At 38.6% G+C, this 17,931-nt stretch overlaps 1 protein-coding gene across 3 annotated transcripts in view; it reads right to left on the reverse strand.

Moving 5' to 3' along the window:
• Positions 1-8,118: 8,118 nt before the first annotated feature.
• GNG2 (G protein subunit gamma 2) overlaps positions 8,119-17,931 on the reverse strand; it is a 109,821-nt gene continuing 100,008 nt past the window's right edge. For all 3 annotated transcript variants that reach the window (XM_019725693.2, XM_019725692.2, XM_019725691.2), the window contains one exon: positions 8,119-11,397. In XM_019725693.2, coding sequence (XP_019581252.1) covers positions 11,269-11,397 — 129 coding nt within the window. In that variant the 3' untranslated portion in view covers positions 8,119-11,268. The remainder of the gene's footprint in view (positions 11,398-17,931) is intronic.

Genomic DNA, 17,931 nt, shown 5'->3' on the forward strand with positions numbered 1-17,931 from the left:
GTAACAGAATTTCCCCCAAGTAATTCTGAAACCTGCGACATTTAGGTCATGCCATGCTGAAGTCTTCAGGTCTACTCATTCGGGGGTTCCTGAGAATTATTCTTAATAATCATGCAGAAAGTCATCCTAAGCCAGGAGTTGGCAATTATTTTCTGGTTATAATAGATATTTTCACTTTTGCAGGCTATACAGTTTCTGTCACAACTTCTCACCGCCTACTTAGTTTGAAATCAAGTCACAGAAAATACAAACCTAGTGGGCATGGCTGTATTCAAATGGAACTTCATTTATGGACCCTGAAATTTGGATTTCATATAATTTTCACAGGTCACAAAATGCCATTCTTCTTTTGATTTTTTTCAACTACTTAAACATGTAAAAGTCATTTTTTTAGCTCGTTGGCTATATAAAACCAGTTAGATTCGGGCCATGTCCTGTGGTTCATCAACTCTTGCTCTCAAGAAAGATGAAAGAACCAAAACATCTCTTTGAGGTCCTACTATGTTTGTCACTGAACAGAGAACTGTTGAAAGTTATGGGCTGAGTTTAATAAAAACACATGATTCTCAAGGGTGAACATAACTAATACTCTGTCTGATGTGAATATCGACCGCAAAATGTATGTTTTGCCAGAGGGCTCTACTGGATCAGTGTCGAACTAGAGGAGAGAGTGAAAGTAGAACCAGATACATCAGGGTTTGAACCCAAACAGAGCATTACTGATTGAGATGCTCTTGGACATGCATGTGACTTAACTTCTCCAGCTTCTCTTTCCTCGTCTGTAAAATGAGGAGATAATATTATCCATCTGATGAAGATGTCAAGAACCTGAAAGTTAGTAGGCACTAAATAGATGGTAGCTTTTAGGGAGATGGAGATGAACCCTAAGGAATGCCTCATCTATGTATGAGAACCAAGGTACACTCCAACTTTAGTAATGGGTTATATGGTATCTTAGTCCATTTGGGCTGCTATAACAGAACCTCATAGACTGGGTGAATTATAAACAGCAGAAACTTATTTTTCACAGTTCTGGAAACTGGGAAGTCCAACATCAAGGCGCCAGCATATTTGTTGTCTGATGAGGGGCTGCTTCCTGGTCCATAAACGGCTGTCTTTTCACTATGTCCTCACATGGTGGAAGGGATGAAGGAGCGCTTTAGGGTCTTTTTTATAAGGACTAATCTCATTCATGAGAGTTCCACCCTCATGACCTAATCACCTCCCAAATGCTCCACCTCTAAATACTATCACATTGGGGGTTAGGATTTTAAAATATGACTGTTGGGGGAGACAAAAACATTGTCTGTAGCATATAGTAATAGGAATGGATTGTAAGATTCTTAAGAGCAGGGTACACACCAAGTTCCTGTTTTGCTGACTCACTTAGCTTAGCTTGGTGCCTGGCACCTAAGGGGATGTGGGGAGTCTCAATTGTAGGGAAAAACTTGTGCTTCAGGGAAAAGCTAAGCATTGCTCAGAGCACATTCTTCCAAGTTACCTTATTCTGATTCCATAGGGGTTCTGAGCCTTTCCTTGCCTTTGAGCTATTTTATAATTCTGTGAGTTGTAGATAACTAACAGCAGCTGTGAAATAGTTCTTGCTTTAGTCATGCAACTAAGTTCTGTCCAGTGGAGTTTCCACTGACTTCTCTCCCCCTTTGTGACAGAAGGCAGTTTTTCATCCATTTGCAAATGCATTCCACTATTTCTGATTTATAAGTGTCTCTGCTTTTTGACTTTTGCTTTGGACTAGTTGTAATATCTGCTCGGTTTCCTTATTAATAGTGAGTTAAATCAAATGTTTGACATGTTCATTTTATACCTATGTGAGAGTCATGATTGTATCTTTTTTTGTGTGTGGAAAATTATCTCCAAACATACTGTTAAATTGTGAAATTGAATTCAGGAATGTTTTCCTAGAAAACGTTGGAGCAGAATCCCTGGGGCAACCTTAAACACTTCTGTCTTGCCCTTTTGAGTCATCTCCTCTCATCCTATATTCTACTCATGACTGTCGCTAAATAGCTATAAGATTTTGAGTGATGCTTACATTTTTCCATCTGCAAAATAGGGAGTGGAACTAGAAAACTGTCTATAAGGCAGCAGTTCTCAAACTTTATGGGCTAAGGATCCTTTTCCACTTTTAAAACTATTGAGAACCCCCTTGAATTATTTATTAAGGATTTGGTTTATGCAGGTCATATCTATTGCTACTAGAAATTATAACTAATTTTAAAAATATAAAAATTTAAATATATTGACAATAACCACAACAAATCCATTATGTGTTAACATCGATAACATATTTTTATGAAATATAACTATATTTCCCAAAACAAAAAATATACTGAGAGGAGTGGCATTGTTTTAGATTTAGCAAATCTTTTTAATGATTGGCTTAATAGAAGACTGCTGGATTTTCACATGTGCATTTGCATTTAATCTGTTGTGACGTCAATATCATGTAGCCTCTAAAAGCTCCTCTGTACACTCATAAGAGAATGAGAGTAGAGAAGGCAAACAACATCATAGCATTATTATGAAAATAGCTTTGACCTAGCAGATTTCCTGAAAGGATCTCAGGGACCCTTAAGAGTTCCTGGAACACGCTTTGAGAACAGCTGTTATAAAGTAAACCAAGATAACCTGCAGGTGGGAGTAGCGATTTTTGATGATGGGATGTGCCAGTACATCGTGCTGACCCCTTTCTCAGAGTGACCGTTGTTTTTGCAAGCATTCTGGAGCAGTAAGCTTTCACTCGTGAGTGTAAAATGTGCACAGATGTGCACGTGCAGCAGCATCTGTTGATCTGCGTCGTGACTCCGTGTTACAGGCTTGAGTTGGATATTACATATTGCTGGAGTAGGGAGAGGAAATGGGGTGGGGGTTGGGGAAGGAAATGAGCACCATTCTTATCTTTTCCCGAAGAAGCTCTGGGTGAGACCTTGAAACTGCATTGGCAAGGGCCTTTGTCCTCATATTCTTCCTGATCCTTTTCTCAAATGAAGCCCACGGAAGCCTCCACTGCCACTCAGACCCTGTTTCTGACCCTTGGAGGGTCCCTGGGTTCTGAGATTATAAGGAAGCAGTTGTTAGAACAGTAGTTAGAAAGGGAAGGTGTTTTCTCCTCCTGAAAGTACTGAAGAAATACAAACATTCTAGACCTTCCCTATTAAAATCAAGCTTCTTGATTTTCCTTGCACAGTCTCCTTGATACAAGGCAACATTTTCTGTGCAAAGTGAACACTTTCTAGGTACCAAATGACCACAGAGAAGCAATGCAGAGCTTTGAAACTGACTAACAATCAGCTTATTCTGTAAATAAGAACAGCTTCGGAACTTTTCTAATAACCTCCCTCTTACGTATTTGCCTTTCAGTTTACGTTATAAGACAGTAGTTAAATCTTTGGAATCAAGACACATCTAGGTTCATGTCCTTGACCTCCACTTAATAGCAATGGGAACCTGGGAAAATGTCAACCTATTTAAATCTCAAATTCTTCATCTGTAAAATGGGATTGAATTTGCTTGAATCTCCCCCAAAGCAGAACCTGAGTCAAGGACTTAAATGCAGGTAGTTTATTGGGGAAGATGTTTAAAGAAGAAAGACCAATATGATGTGTTATTGGGCTGGTTACCATTCTGGACAATTGAGGCTCGATCCTGCCAGAGACCCTCTGAAAATCACATAAAATACATTCCAGAATTATCCTCTGAAGGGTGGACCTGAGACATTTGTCACTCATTGGTTGAGGATTGCCCCACGGGACACTAATTTCCTCCGGGGAAGAATGAGCTTGCACAGAAGTCTCCACTGCAGCTGTGGCTGAAATCAGAGGTGGGTGACCGGCTGTGACACGAGGCACAGAAAGTACCTGCTATGGGAGATAAATAATATCCATGCTAGAGAGTTATTGTGAGAGGTAACTGAAATGGTATCTATAAAAAGTTTAGCATTGTGCCTGGCACACAGTTAAGTACTTAATAAGTGTTCACTTTACTGTTGCTGCTGTTATTATTATTACCATGATTATTATCATTCCACTTTCTAGAGTGAGAGATGGGGGTGAATTTATGGAATGATACATAACCCACAGCGTGTCTCTTCAATGCCACACCCTGTATGATTTACCATAACCTCTGGCCAATTGTTATGACTGTTGTGATTATAGTACTTTTACTTTCTCTCTCTGTGTGTGTGTGTGTGTGTGTGTGTGTGTGTGTGTGTGTGTGTGTTGTTGAAATTTGGGCACAAGGAGAAGGCGTATTTGTTCCGTTGTATGGCATGGAGAAAAGGTAGCTAACCATTGCTCTGGAGCAGGGCTGTCCAATAGAGCTTCCTGCAATGGTGGAAATGCTCTCTATCTCTGTCTAATATGGTAGCCACGAGTTCCGAGTGGTTATTGGGCACTTGAAATATGACTAGCGTGGCTGAGCAACTCAGTCTTTAATTTTATTCAACTCAATTTGTATTTAAATTTAAATAGCCACATGAAGACACAGTGGAGGGCAATTAGAGACAGTGTTGTCAGTGGACAGTCGGGAGGACTCTTCTCCTGGGGCTAAAATTAAGGCAATGTGGCAGTGGTGTATTTCTTCTGGAACCGGGACCCACGGGGGCCCACCAAATCCCACTTCCAGGTTGGAAAGCAGTAGTATCGCTGAGGCCAAAGGGCTGCTGGCTACAGAGAATGAAGTTGTGGGGACACAAAGCTGGAACTGGCTAGGGGAGGAGAGGCCACAGCTCCCTGCAACTTGGTCCATCTCTCTGTGCACAGAGCCGACTGCTGACCATTGTGAAAACTTCATTCTCAGCTGCCTTTGGCAAGCTCACGAGACCAGATTTTACTAGTTAGGCCTCTGCCTTGTCCCATTTCTCTGCAGGCATTTGTCCTGTACTCAGCCCATCAATGATCATTGCTGAGTATCACTGTGATTCCAAGTGCTGTGCCAGGCACTGAGGGAGATTGAAGAGAGGACTGCCCAAATGGTATTCTCTACTCCCTTGGACGTTATGATGAGAAACAAGATTCTCGTATAATGAGCCATTAACTTCAATGTCACCTTCTCTGGTTGGTAATCCTCCTCTGCCCTCCTCCCCTCAGCTTCTTGTGTTCTAGAGCTTCTCACTCTGACTAGTAACTGACAATTTACTTGACTACTTCCTCCACTAAAGCACAAGTTCCATGAAGGCAGGCACCTCAAATATAGTCAAATGCTAAACAGGAATTGAGAAAGGAAAGAGATAAGTATTCCCTGAAGTCATTCATAGACAACATGGAATTCAGAGTGGGCCTTGAAAAATGAGCGAGAGTTATATAGTTGAGGAGTTGAGTAATGGCATTCCAGAAGGTTTATTTACCTCATAAGCAAAGGTGTGGAGGTAGGATTGTAATACATATTACTATATATTCACAGAAGACAAACTGAATCAGAAGAAAGTTTAGCAAACAAGGTAAGGATGGGCTTGGACAACAAGCCACTTGAGTGGATCTGATAGGTTGATAAGAGCACCACGAGCCAGAGCATTCTGGGTTTCCGAGGGTGGCAAAATCTGAGGTTATATCAGTGAGTCGGGCAAGATGTGGATGGCCCCAGTTTTTTGCCTTTAACCTTCAATCTCTCCTCCTCTAGTAGGAACACTTCAATTTCCACAGCTCTGCCCCTGAGGCACGACGACCTTACCTCTATGTCCAGGTTCAGGGATGGATGGGCATGAGAACCAGATCCAGCCAATAAGAATCTTAGGAAGTGTTTCACAGATACAGCCAGAGACTTTTGCTGGAGCTGTTATCTTTCTTCTCTGATTGCTAAATTAGTGAGATGTAAGCCCAGAGCTGCGGACACTATCCTGATGCTGCAGGGGAAGAGTCTGTCTGAGAATTAAACCAGCCCAGAGGAAAGAAGAGACAAGGGATTAGAGAGAGACCTGATGGCATCATCTGAACACCTGGATCCAGCTAAGCCTGAAGTAGCACCTATTTCTGAGCTCTTCAGTTATTGGCCAGTTTCAGTGAGGTTCCTGCCACTTGCAACCAAAGGAATCCTGATTAATGTATAAAGTGGTGAGAGGGATGGCTTAGAGTGGGAGGAGATGAGAGAGAGTCAGAGCAGTCACACCAGTGGGTGTGGCAGGAACTCAGACATGAGACATCGAGGGTCTGAATCAGGGGCTATGAAGTTAAAGAGGCAAGGGGGTGAATCAAGAGGTGAGAAGGAACTAGCTAGTCTTTTCCTTTCTTTGAAAGTTGTACAAGCAGTGTCTAATGATTATCACATCTTTTTTCATGATACCCCATTACCTGCTCGCCTTCATTTCGACAACTTAGTGAGGCAAGTGAATCAGATATTCTTGTCTAGCGTGAAGAGGTTAAAGGACTTGCCCAAGGTCACATGGGAACTCTGGGGCTTGGTTCTGATTCTCTAGCTCATGGTAGATGGGCTCTTTCTTGCATATAGCATGAAGTCACCAAGCACAGTCTTTCTGTTCCCTTAGAGTGGAGGTGCACCCCCACTCCCAGGTTTCTCTTATTATGGACATGGAGAAACAGTAGGAGTTCTTACTGAGGAAAGGCCCGGGAGCCCATGACCCCCTTCATTAAAAATAAATTCTGCCTGAGTCTCCTGGTTCTAAAAAGACAGAAAATGTAGATTTGGGGCAGAACCAAAGGGACAGGGATTTCCCTTGGCAAATTATTTGCAATTTGTGGATTGGAGCTGACCCAGCTCCAATTCCCACGTCATTGTAAGTGCTAAAATGTGATCAGCTTATTAAAGAACCAGAGCTGGAGGTAATCCTCCCATGGGGCTCAACAGAACAGGAGCAGAGTGAAAACCCACTAGCTTCCACTGCCTTGTCTCATGTCCAGGAGCTGCCTAGATTCTCACCCACAGTTTACATGTTCACTCTCCCGCAGCCACTTCCTGTGCTGTAGGAATTAGAGCAAGCCTATTTACGATTGCTTTGTGTCTTTCCTTAGGCATTATGAAAAGCTACCTGTCATAAGTATAGTTGACCCTTGAACAACATGGATTTGAACTGTATGGGTCCACTTATATGTGGGTTTTTTTTTCCCTTCGATAAATACATACAGTACTGTAAATGTATTTTCTCTTTCTTATGGTTTTCTTAATAAGATTTTCTTTTCTTTAGCTTATTTTATTGGAAGAATACAGTATATAATACGTATAACATATAAAATATGTGTTAATTGACTGGTCATCGGTAAGGTTTATGGTCAACCATAGGCTATTAGTAGTTATTGGGGAGTCAAAAGTTATACTTGGATTTTTGACTGCATGGCGGTTGGCACCACCAATGATGCATCGTTCAAGGCTCAGTTGTGCTTAAATTAGTAGTCTTCAGACTATAGCATGCAGTGAGTCTTAAGTGCTACTGCCAGAAATTCTGAATTAGTGCAGGGTCTGAAGTCTGCCTTTTTAATACAGATCCCAGGTGCTTCTGAAGCAGTCCAAGAAATAGTGATGTAATGGACAAATGCACAAACTCCAGTAGCCCCTTTTTCAGAGGTTTAAAGATGCTGCTGTCACCGGCACAAGTCCAAGGAGATCCAGCGTTGCCTTCTTTACTAACGGTTTATTACTCACTGGCATAATTTGAAGGACATACAGAAGCTTTTCTTGACTAAGAATATCTCTGAGGAGCTTCTGAATCTGGAGTTCTAAGCATTTATCTTCTCCAGTACTCCTTTTAAATCATGAACAGCTTATGGAGAATAGCACTCTGTGTTCTTTTCTTTCTTTTTTTTTTTTTTTAAAGGAAAAATCCCCATGTGGCATACTCACAGTATGTTAGAGTGTAAATGCCGCTCATCTGTCTTCATGGTCTAGCCTGCCAGACCTCTGGACTGTACCCCATCATCTCCCTGTGTCCCCAAGCCCTGTACTTGAGACAAAGAGACCAGGGAGAAAGGCTTTTAAAGAGCCTCATGTGAGTTTTTCCTTTCTTAGGGCACCTCTATTTACAAACCCTACAGAAAAATCAATGGATGCCTATTTCTGCATCCTTCCTATTATGCGTTATCATACTTCTCAAATTAACCCATGGGTGAGGTGGTCCATAGGCCTTCGCAATGAAATTGACTGCATATGAAATGAGTCTGAAAATTCCATTTATTAAAACAAATACATGGTCCATGTGGGATGAAAATGTGCACATCACATTCAGGTGTTACTGTTCTAACGTTTCTGGATTTCCCTCTCTTTGAAAGACACACTCCATAGATCTTATATAGGAAAAACATTAACAATTTTTGGGCTGGGAAAACATTAATGTATATGTAAAAATCCACCATTGCCAGGAGCAGCTAGAAGCAAATTAAAAAAAAAAAAAAGTACATAAATTCCCTAAGACAGCATGTGCAATTTCTCAAAATTCCAGTTGTGAAAGAGTGTATGGAGAAATGGTTTTGACTTTTTCTTGGGAAGCAATCTCTTTCAAATATTGCAACATTTGCCTCAGATAAAAGTACTGATTTGCAACCTCTGATTTAAATGAAATAGTATTAGATTTAAAATTGAAAACAAAAAAAAAAACTAGAGTTAATATTGAGAATGATGTGACGTTTATTTTTTCTAAATATAAGGGTTATGCTTACTGTTTAACTAATTTTATGGCAGATTTCATTACTACCCAGTACATCAGACACAGAAATTAGGGCCTTGAATAATTAAACTAAGTTTTCCTATTAGTTACCCCTCAAGATAAAATTATGCTGGTGAAAATGATTATTGAATTTCTAAAAGAATTAAAGCTCTTCAGAGGCATAAGTAATCAAAAAAAGCTTTTTCCCCCTTAATAAGTAAAGATATCAATAAGCCAAAACTCATATAAAGGCTCTGGCATTATAATTCCTTACTATAGGACATGAAATTATGAAAAAAGCCAAAACCTTTTCCTTAAATTAATTTCAGATGGGCTATATATTTACTGCTTTCTCTCTCCTTTTTAAAACAAGGTCACATTAAGTTTGGAATTTCTTTAGCTTTTAATTACCAGAGCAGTATTACGGTGTTTTCTCAAGTTTTATTCCATTTTCATTGCTCCAAAGATCTAGATTCATGAAAATATAAAGAGTCCTTTTGAGAAAAACAAACGGTGTGGATTATGAAAATCGTCAGGGTCTTATAATGATGTCTTAGTTACCACCAAAGAGTGTTTATTCACAGTTGTTTTAATGTGACCACATGTTCAATTCATATTTTGGCTCATTTAAAAAAATGGATATGGTTTTAGCTCATTCCACAGTATTACTAAGTTAATGGTACAATACTGTAGTTTAGTAAATACTCTGTCAGGGTTTTTCCCCTCTAAATCTTTATCAGTGTCCCACTGACTGTAATAAAATTCCAAAGTTTAAACAGAACAGAAATATATGGTTATAGAAATGCATTCATACATTTCACAAATATTTCAGTATTTGCTCCCCCACCCCACCCCAGGCATGAGCTTTAATTGGATGCATTCATTCTTTTACCAGCATGCCCATTAAAGGAGCTAAGGAAAATATTTACCAAGTCTCTTTCAAAATCTGTCCTTGGCATATTAAGAATTTTTATTGTCTCTTTTCTTCCCTCTTCATCCCTTTTTGCTTCTTTTTAAACAGGAGGAAGGAAAAAGAAGAGAATAAAGTTAATTTGGAAACCATCTTTGGGATTTCAAAACAAGCAAAATGTAAGAGAGGCCCTCTTTTGCCTGGGAATGTTGCAGAAAAAAAGTAACAGAGGCTTTCAGGGCCTCCCATTACTGATAGAAGCTAGAGCTGCAATGAAAAATCACTTTCAGTATCACCTCTTGGGAAAACAGAGCTCTAGCTACAAGGGAGCTGTAAATAAAGACTGAGAGATTCTATCAAACAAGATGGAGAACAAAAGCTAAGAAAAGATTCTATTGAGAAAAAAAAAATAGGTGACACATAAAGACCATCTCAGTGGAAAAAAACAAAAGCCAGACCCCATCTGGTGGAGTTGGCTCTGCCGGCTATACTGCCCCCTTCTCCCTGGAAGGCGAATAGCCAGGATTCTGAGAATGGGTCTTCTCTGGTGCCATGGGTTTATTTCTCCTGATCCTTGAACAAACAAGGGCCACATTTTTAAGAAGAGCACAGAAAGCGTTCTTTCAATCTAAAATTTCTGTGACTTAGGGACAGAAGGAATTTGCTCTTACTCTCTGACAAAAGCACCTCCCAACTCATGGTGAATCCTTACTGCTCCTGCGTGATGGTACCTATGCTGTCCTGGATCCTGAATAAAACCTAAATGCTTTGGATTCTGGAAAACATATTGAAGAGGCATTTATACCACTGATAACTAGGAGGTATTTTAGGCATCACTAAGGCTCTGAAGTAATCTCAGTTTTCAAGATACTGAGTTATACTCCTTCCCAGCTTCTTTCTCTCATTCCTATTCCAAACTTTATAGCAAAACAACAAAACTTCTGAATGGATGTAACATAGGGACATTTTCATGCAATATTACTCAAAAATTGTCACAAATATATGAAAGCACCAGTCACAACACATGATTTACTTTTACTTGCAGAATCAAAGCTATCATGTACAAATGTTAGGAATAGTGATAAGAGAACACAGACAACTGGCATTTTTTTGTTTGTTTGTTGTTTTTGTTATTACCATGAGGATAAACCACAGGAAACATCTCCCTAAGCATTTTGGGTGCTCATCCTTGGAGATCAGTCTCACAGACAAGTCCAGCCTTATCTCTGTACTACTCTAATGGGGAAGGGAGAGAGAGGATAGGGGACAAAGGAAAAAGAAAAAGGAAAACAAAGGCACAAAGACTAGACATCAATGCCATTAAACTGAATCGCAGTTACACTGGACAACTCTGCTCATCAAAGGGTATTCTAAAGGCAATATTCATTCCAAGAAGGTCATACACATCTTAGCTCAGTACAGCTGTCTGTTTCAATTTTTATTTTTTAAATATGAAGCAGAAACATAAGGTTTTGGGAGGGAGAGCAGAAAAGACATGACACCTATTTTATCTTTACATAGTCCCCTCCTCCAGGCAGTTCTGCTGATATCGGATCTTTTAATTCAGGCTGTGTATTGGCTTTCATTCTCCTAAAGGGGACCAGTTCTTTAAACATGCATAGCCTGGAGTTTCCAGGATGGTTCTCCTCCCTCTCTTTAAATGCTGTGGACTAGAAAGGCGCCCACTTTGCTAAAAACTCTACATCAGTGTCCCAGGAGCCCCAAGGCTCTTCAGGCTTCTCGTGAAGACTTAAAGGATGGCACAGAAAAACTTCTTCTCCCTAAATGGGTTCTCTGAAGCCGGAACAGGGGTCAAGAGGGGGTCTTCCTTGGCATGAGCTTCACAGTAGGCCATCAAGTCTGCAGCTGCCTTAGATACCTGGAAAGGAAGAAAACAACAACCGGAACTTTAGATGAGGCACTGATGCAGATGCAGTCAGTTAAGTCCCAGGATTTGGTGTCCAACTGCCCTCAAGAATTCGGGTTCAAATCCTAACTCCACTAGGTATTAGTTTGAGTTAAAGTGAAGCAAGATACTCAACCTCCATAAGCCTCTGTTCCCTCATCTGCAAAGAAGGGAGTTGATGATCTTGACCTTACAGGATTGTTGCAAACAGGTCCAAGACTAGGGTGAGGGGAATAAGGCACTTAGGGCACAAAATTGAAGGAGATGCTCAAGGTCAGGGTCATGCATATATCAACTCTGCGTTTGTACAGCCCTGAGAATGGGTTATCCAATTTATTGGCATATAATTGTTCACAATATTCTCTTATGATCCTTCTTAGTGGTGTTTACGTAGTATCAGTTGTAATGTCTCTTCTTTCATTTCTGATTTTACTTATTTGAGTCTTCTCTCTTTTATTAGTCTAGCTAAAAGATTGTCAATTTTGTTTATCTCTTCAAAAAATCAGCTCTTAGTTTCATTGACCTTTTCTAGTGCTTTTCTGGTCTCTATGTCATTTATTTCTGTTCTGATCTTTGTTATTTCCTTCCTTCTGCTAATTTTGTGCTTAATCTATTCTTTTAAAGTTTCTTGAGGCATAAAGGTAGGTTATTTTAGATCTTTTTTTTCTTAATGTAGGCATTTATCACTGTAAACTTTACTCTTAGAACTGCTTTTGCTGCATCCCATAAGTTTTGGTATGTTTTGTTTCCATTTTTTTTCTTTGTTTCAAGATATTTTTTGATTTCCCTTTTTATTTCTTCTTGATCCATTGGCTGATTATTCAGGAGTATGTTGTCTAATTTCCACATACTTGTGAATTTTCCAGTTTACCTCCTGTTATTGATTTCTATTATAATTTCATACCATTGTGATTGGAAAGATTCTTGGTATGATTTCAATCATCTTAAATTTGCTAAGACTTGTTTTGTGACCTATCATTTGACCTATCCTGTTCTGTGTGTATTTGAGAAGAATGTGTATTCTGCTGCTGTTGGATTAAACATTCTGTATATGTTTGTTAGGTTCATTTGGTATAAAGTACAGTTAAGTTCAAGTCCAATGTTTCCTCATTGATTTTCTGTCTGGATGATATATCCACAGTTGAAAGTGGGATATCGAAGTCCCTACTATTATTGTACTGTTATCTATTTCTCCCTTCAGATCTGTTAATATTTGCTTAATACATAGAAATGCTCCTATATTGGGTTCATACATATTTATAGTTGCTATATCCTCTTGATGAATTGACACCTTTATCAATATATTAATATAATGACCTTCTTTGTCTCTTGCTGTAGTTTTTGGCTTAAAGTCTCACTCTTTAATAGGCATTACATTGCTTATAAAAATATTTTTATTCTGTTCCTATTTTGTTCCAGATATTGACTTAAGTTTTCTCTTTTGACCTATACAATAATCCTGAGGTAGAAACTATTATCTCCCTTTTATGAAAAATTAAAGGCTCAGCACATTGCATGAGTTGTTCAATGTCATATAGCAAAGTAAACAGCAGAAAAATACCTTGAGCCCCAATGTTTTGCCGTTAAGACACAACCATCTACACACAAACTACTCAAATGCAGGGCTAGTTCCAAATGTTGATTAAAATTCTTTGTGCATCTTTATGAAATGCTACTATGACAGAATGAAAGGAAACAGCCTGTTCTTGTCTTAGCTCCTCTAAATGAAAGCAAAGGACAGACTTTCAGAATCTTGAGTACTTTTTTTGTGGTTTTTACTTGTTTGAGCCATAGTCATTATTACACCAAATAGGAGCTTAGCTGTAAGCAGCAGAGACTGGGCAGTGATAATATCCAAAATTCACTTATTAAGAAGAGATCCAGCACCATCATTACTCATTTGCAATGCTCACACACAAATATGTGGCAGAAATTTTCAAAATCTTTTTATGAAACAGAAAGTGCTATCCTGGATAAAATTAATAGCTTAGAATTGCTCATATCTTATATTGGAATGCTTGATTCTGAATGATTTCCTTCTCAAAATATATTATATGTTTTATCTTGTTTCCTCAACTAGATTGCAATCTCTTATGAATGATAGTCCAAAACAATGTCAGAATCCTAGCAGTAATTAGAATAATTGCTAATATTTACCTGGCCTTGGTATGGGTCAGAACTGTACTAACTACTTTACATACAGTATATTATCTAATTCTTACAACAATATTATGGATCACAAACTATTATTATCTTCATCTTTAATATGTGAAGTTGAGGTTTCATAAGGTAAATGTTTGTCCCAAGTCCCACAGCCTGTGAGTGTCCGAGTCATGGTCTCAGTGTCGCTGACTTAATATTTATGAAGTCTCTACCTTTCTAACCCATAGCTTCCATCCTTGTCCCGTACCTTACAATGATTCACAGCAATAATCTGCCTGGCAAATCTTACTTTCTGACTATTCCTGCTAACATTTTGTACACAACTTCTTTTAGATTTTACATCCCCATGCCTAATTCTTCCATGAAGATTTTCCCAATAACTAGGCAATCGCTCCATTTTCAGTCCTTGATTCTTCCAAAAACATCTCAAATTTGTCCTCTATTGCCATCTCTATTTCTACTATACCAATCCAAGCCTCTACCTTCTTTCTCCACAATTACTGAAATAACGTCTTAAGTTAGAATTCCCAAGGGACCTGCTATGTAGCCTGAATGTTTGTGTCTCCCCAGAATCATATATTGAAATCCTAATCACCAATGTGATGGTATTTGGAAGTGGAACCTTTGGGAGGTGATTAGCTCATGAAAGCAGAGCCCCTATAAATGGGATTAGTGCCCTTATAAAAGAGACCCCAGAGAGCACTCTTGCCCCTTCTACCATGTGAATTTATAGTGAAAATATAGCCTTCTATATCCATGAAGCAGGCCCTTATCAGACACCAAATCTGCTGGCACCTTCATCTTGGACTTTCAGCTTCCAGAACTGTGAGAAACAAATTTCTATTGTTTACAAGCCATGTAGTCTATGGTATTCTGTAATAGCAGTTCAAACAGACTAAGACAGGATCTGTGGGTAGAATTCAGGGGGTGGTCTGTGAACTACAATGATAAAAATATTACATCTTTACTTTCACTAACCTCAAATGGAAATTTCTTTCCATTATAGATGTAGGCAATACACCAACATACTACAATAACATTAGCAGTTTCTATGACTTAGTAACCAACAGAAATCATATATTTTCCATTATATTGCAGTTATTGCAAAGATCATATTTCATTTATGTTGATCCACTTTATAATTATAGACCCACTACTAGATCTTATATAATCAGTTAATAAAGGGGTACACATATATCATAAATGTTTTTCTAAAAAAAACATTCTGATGAACTATGTTTCAATATTATTAGTTTCCTTTGTGATTTAAACATATTATTCTGAGGAGACCATATTCTTCAACAGACAGCCAAACAGTTTAAGGGCACAAAAAAGTTTAAGAATCTCAATTCTAAATGACTTTCCTACTTTTACAACTGTGCCAGGAGTAGCATTCTCCATACTGCAGTTATAAAAAATATTTTAAAAATATAAATGAGCTCATACCACTCTCCTGTTTAAAACTTTCACTAGCTTCCCATTATACTTTGTAGAAAACCAAAACATCATAAAACAGTCTGTGGATCCTTCCTGCTTTGGGCCTGCCCGTCGCTCCAATTCATGCTGTGACATTCTTCCCTCCCCACACAGGTGTCCTCTAATTTGTTGAAATCTCCAAGCCTCAAAGCTTCACACATACAACTCCCTGGAACATTCTTATCTCCATGGCCTCAAGGGGCTGTCTTTTTCTCTTCCTTTAGGAGTCAGCTGAAGTGCTGCCTCTTTGTAGAGTCTTTACCAACCACTTTATCCAATGATGACTTTCCTCATTATTCTCTCTCAGAGCACACCATTCTTTACCTTCACGGAAAAAAGCTTATCATACTTTATAATTATGACCTTTGGTTGTTTATTTGCTGTTTGATATTTAAGCACTATGCTCTATGAAGGCAGGAACCATATGTGTTTTATTCACCACTGAATAATCAGTGCCCAGCACAGAGTAAACACTCAAATAATTGCTGAAGGAGTTCTCAAACATAATCTTATTTAACAATTATCCCACTAAAATAATATGTATTGAGTAACTAACATGCTAGGCACAGTTCTGGAGGCTTGGAATAATTAGGGGGAAAAAAGTCACACAAAGATTCCTGTCCTTGTGGAACTTATATAGTGTTGTAGACTTCCAATTCTGGAGCCACAGGGACCAATTAAACCTTCCTGCTGTAACTTAAAAATTGGACAAAACATATGAACAAATGTTTTTTTAAAGGTTATACAACAGGACAATGATCCCTGAGAGAATGGAAACAAGATAAGCTTTACGATTGCCACAGCCTACTGCCTAAAAAGGGTTTCCAGGCCAAGGCACAGGTAGTGAGTACCTAAACAGAGTTGAGGAATGTCACTATGTTGAGGTGAAAGTAACAGGAAGAAAGAGCTACAGAGAGAGAGAGAGAGAGAGAGAGAGAGAGAGAGAGAGAGAGAGAGAGAGAGAGAGAGTGCATACACATGCTCTGGAAGCCTCCAGAGGATTCCTTTGAGTCTTTAGCTGAATACTGATAAGTACATGTGTCGCAGAAGACTGTTGGAGGCTGTGCAAAAAATTTCAGAAAGGATCAAGTGAAACACTCCCCGATGAGCACACAGGCCACAATAGTTTGTGTCCCCATCGGCCAGAGTAGAAAAACTTCATAATTGAGGTTTGAGTACAGTCCTAAAAAGGGTATTGCTTCAGTAGTGGTGCCAAATAGGCCTAAGTTAAAGGCTGTTGTGGACTCACCTATCAAAGTTGAAAAGTAAGCCTTGAATAGATCAAAATGTTTCCAAGTAACTTAACTTCATCCCAGAACAAAATTAAAATTTATGGCAATACAATATTCAAAGGAATATAAAAAATTCCTGCATACCACAAGATAAAATTCACAATTTCTGGAATTAAAAAAAAAGGCCAGGCATGAAATAAGTAGGAAAAAAAACTCTCTCCCATAATGAGAATGAAAACTAATAAAAAAAGATCCGGAATTGATACAGATGATAAAATTAGTAGATATGGATAAAGTTAAAATAGCTATTGTAAATATTGTTCATATAATAAAAAAGATAGAGGAAAGCAAACATGATAAAAGGAGACCTGGAAGATATTAAAAAGGCCCAAATCGGGGCGGCTGGTTGTCTCAGTGGTTGGAGCACAGTGCTCATAACACAAAGTTCGCTGGTTTGATTCCCACATGGACCAGTGAGAAACACGGCTTGAGCTTGGAGCTGAGCCGCTGGTGGGCAGCTGGTTGGCTCAGTGGTTAGAGTGCAGTACTCATAACACCAAGGTCGCCAGTTTGATTCTGACATAGGCCGGTGAGCTGTGCCCTCCACAGCTAGATTGAAAAAAAAAAACACCAAAAAACAAAAAACAAACAAACAAAAAAATGACATGGAGCTGATGGGTCCAGGAAAAACACACTGTTCCACAATATTCTCCAATAAAAATTAAAAAAAAAAAAAGACCTATATCAAATCTCTGGGAGGAAAAAAATACACTATATGGAATTAGCAGCAGATTAGATACTGCAGAAGAAAAGATTAGTAAACTTGAAGATATAAAAGAAACTCTCCAAAATGAAGCAGAGAGAAAACAGACTGTAAAAAAAAAAAAAAATGAACAGAGGACAATGAGCTATGAGACAACTTCAAGTGATGTGGTATATACCGGCGTTGCCAAAAAAAAATGTATATAAGTGGACACTTTGGTCAATGTTACTCAAGCCGTAGTTCGCTGTAATCAGAAGTGTCTGGATGCTGATGGTAACCACTTTGAGCACCTCTTGTAATTGCAGAAGTCAAACGTGATTTGTATTCATCTTTTGTTATCGGCATATATCGAGTATTACAATTTTAGTAGTTTTTTCCTTTCTTCAAATGTATGTACATTTTTTTGGCACCCTCTGTATATTTGAAGTCTCTGAAGGAGAGGAGAGAGATAGTGGCTGGAGCAGAGGGAAAAAAGTATTTTAAGACATAATGGTGGAAAAAATTCCAAATTTAATGAAAACTACAAACCCACAGTTTCAAGTACCTCAACAAACCCCAAATGAAGAAATATGACTCAAACTACTCCAAAGCACAGCATAATTAACTTGCTTATATAGTATTTCAATGGGACAATAAACAGAACAGAAAATGAAACATAATAAATTGCTGCTATAGATAATGTTAGAAAGTAGTAAGTTTTGTATGAAAAAGCAGGGCGAAAGGGATTGAAAGTGTGTGTATTGGGAGATAGTGGTGGGGAACAGGTTGCAATAGTTAGGCTTAGTTGAGAAAGTAATCAATCTTTGGGTAAAATATTACAGAATGAAAACTACAGTAAGAAATGGGGCATCACCGACTTATATTTTAAAGGAG

Source organism: Rhinolophus sinicus, linkage group LG03 (genome assembly GCF_036562045.2).
Source record: "Rhinolophus sinicus isolate RSC01 linkage group LG03, ASM3656204v1, whole genome shotgun sequence".
Classification (NCBI taxonomy): domain Eukaryota; kingdom Metazoa; phylum Chordata; class Mammalia; order Chiroptera; family Rhinolophidae; genus Rhinolophus; species Rhinolophus sinicus.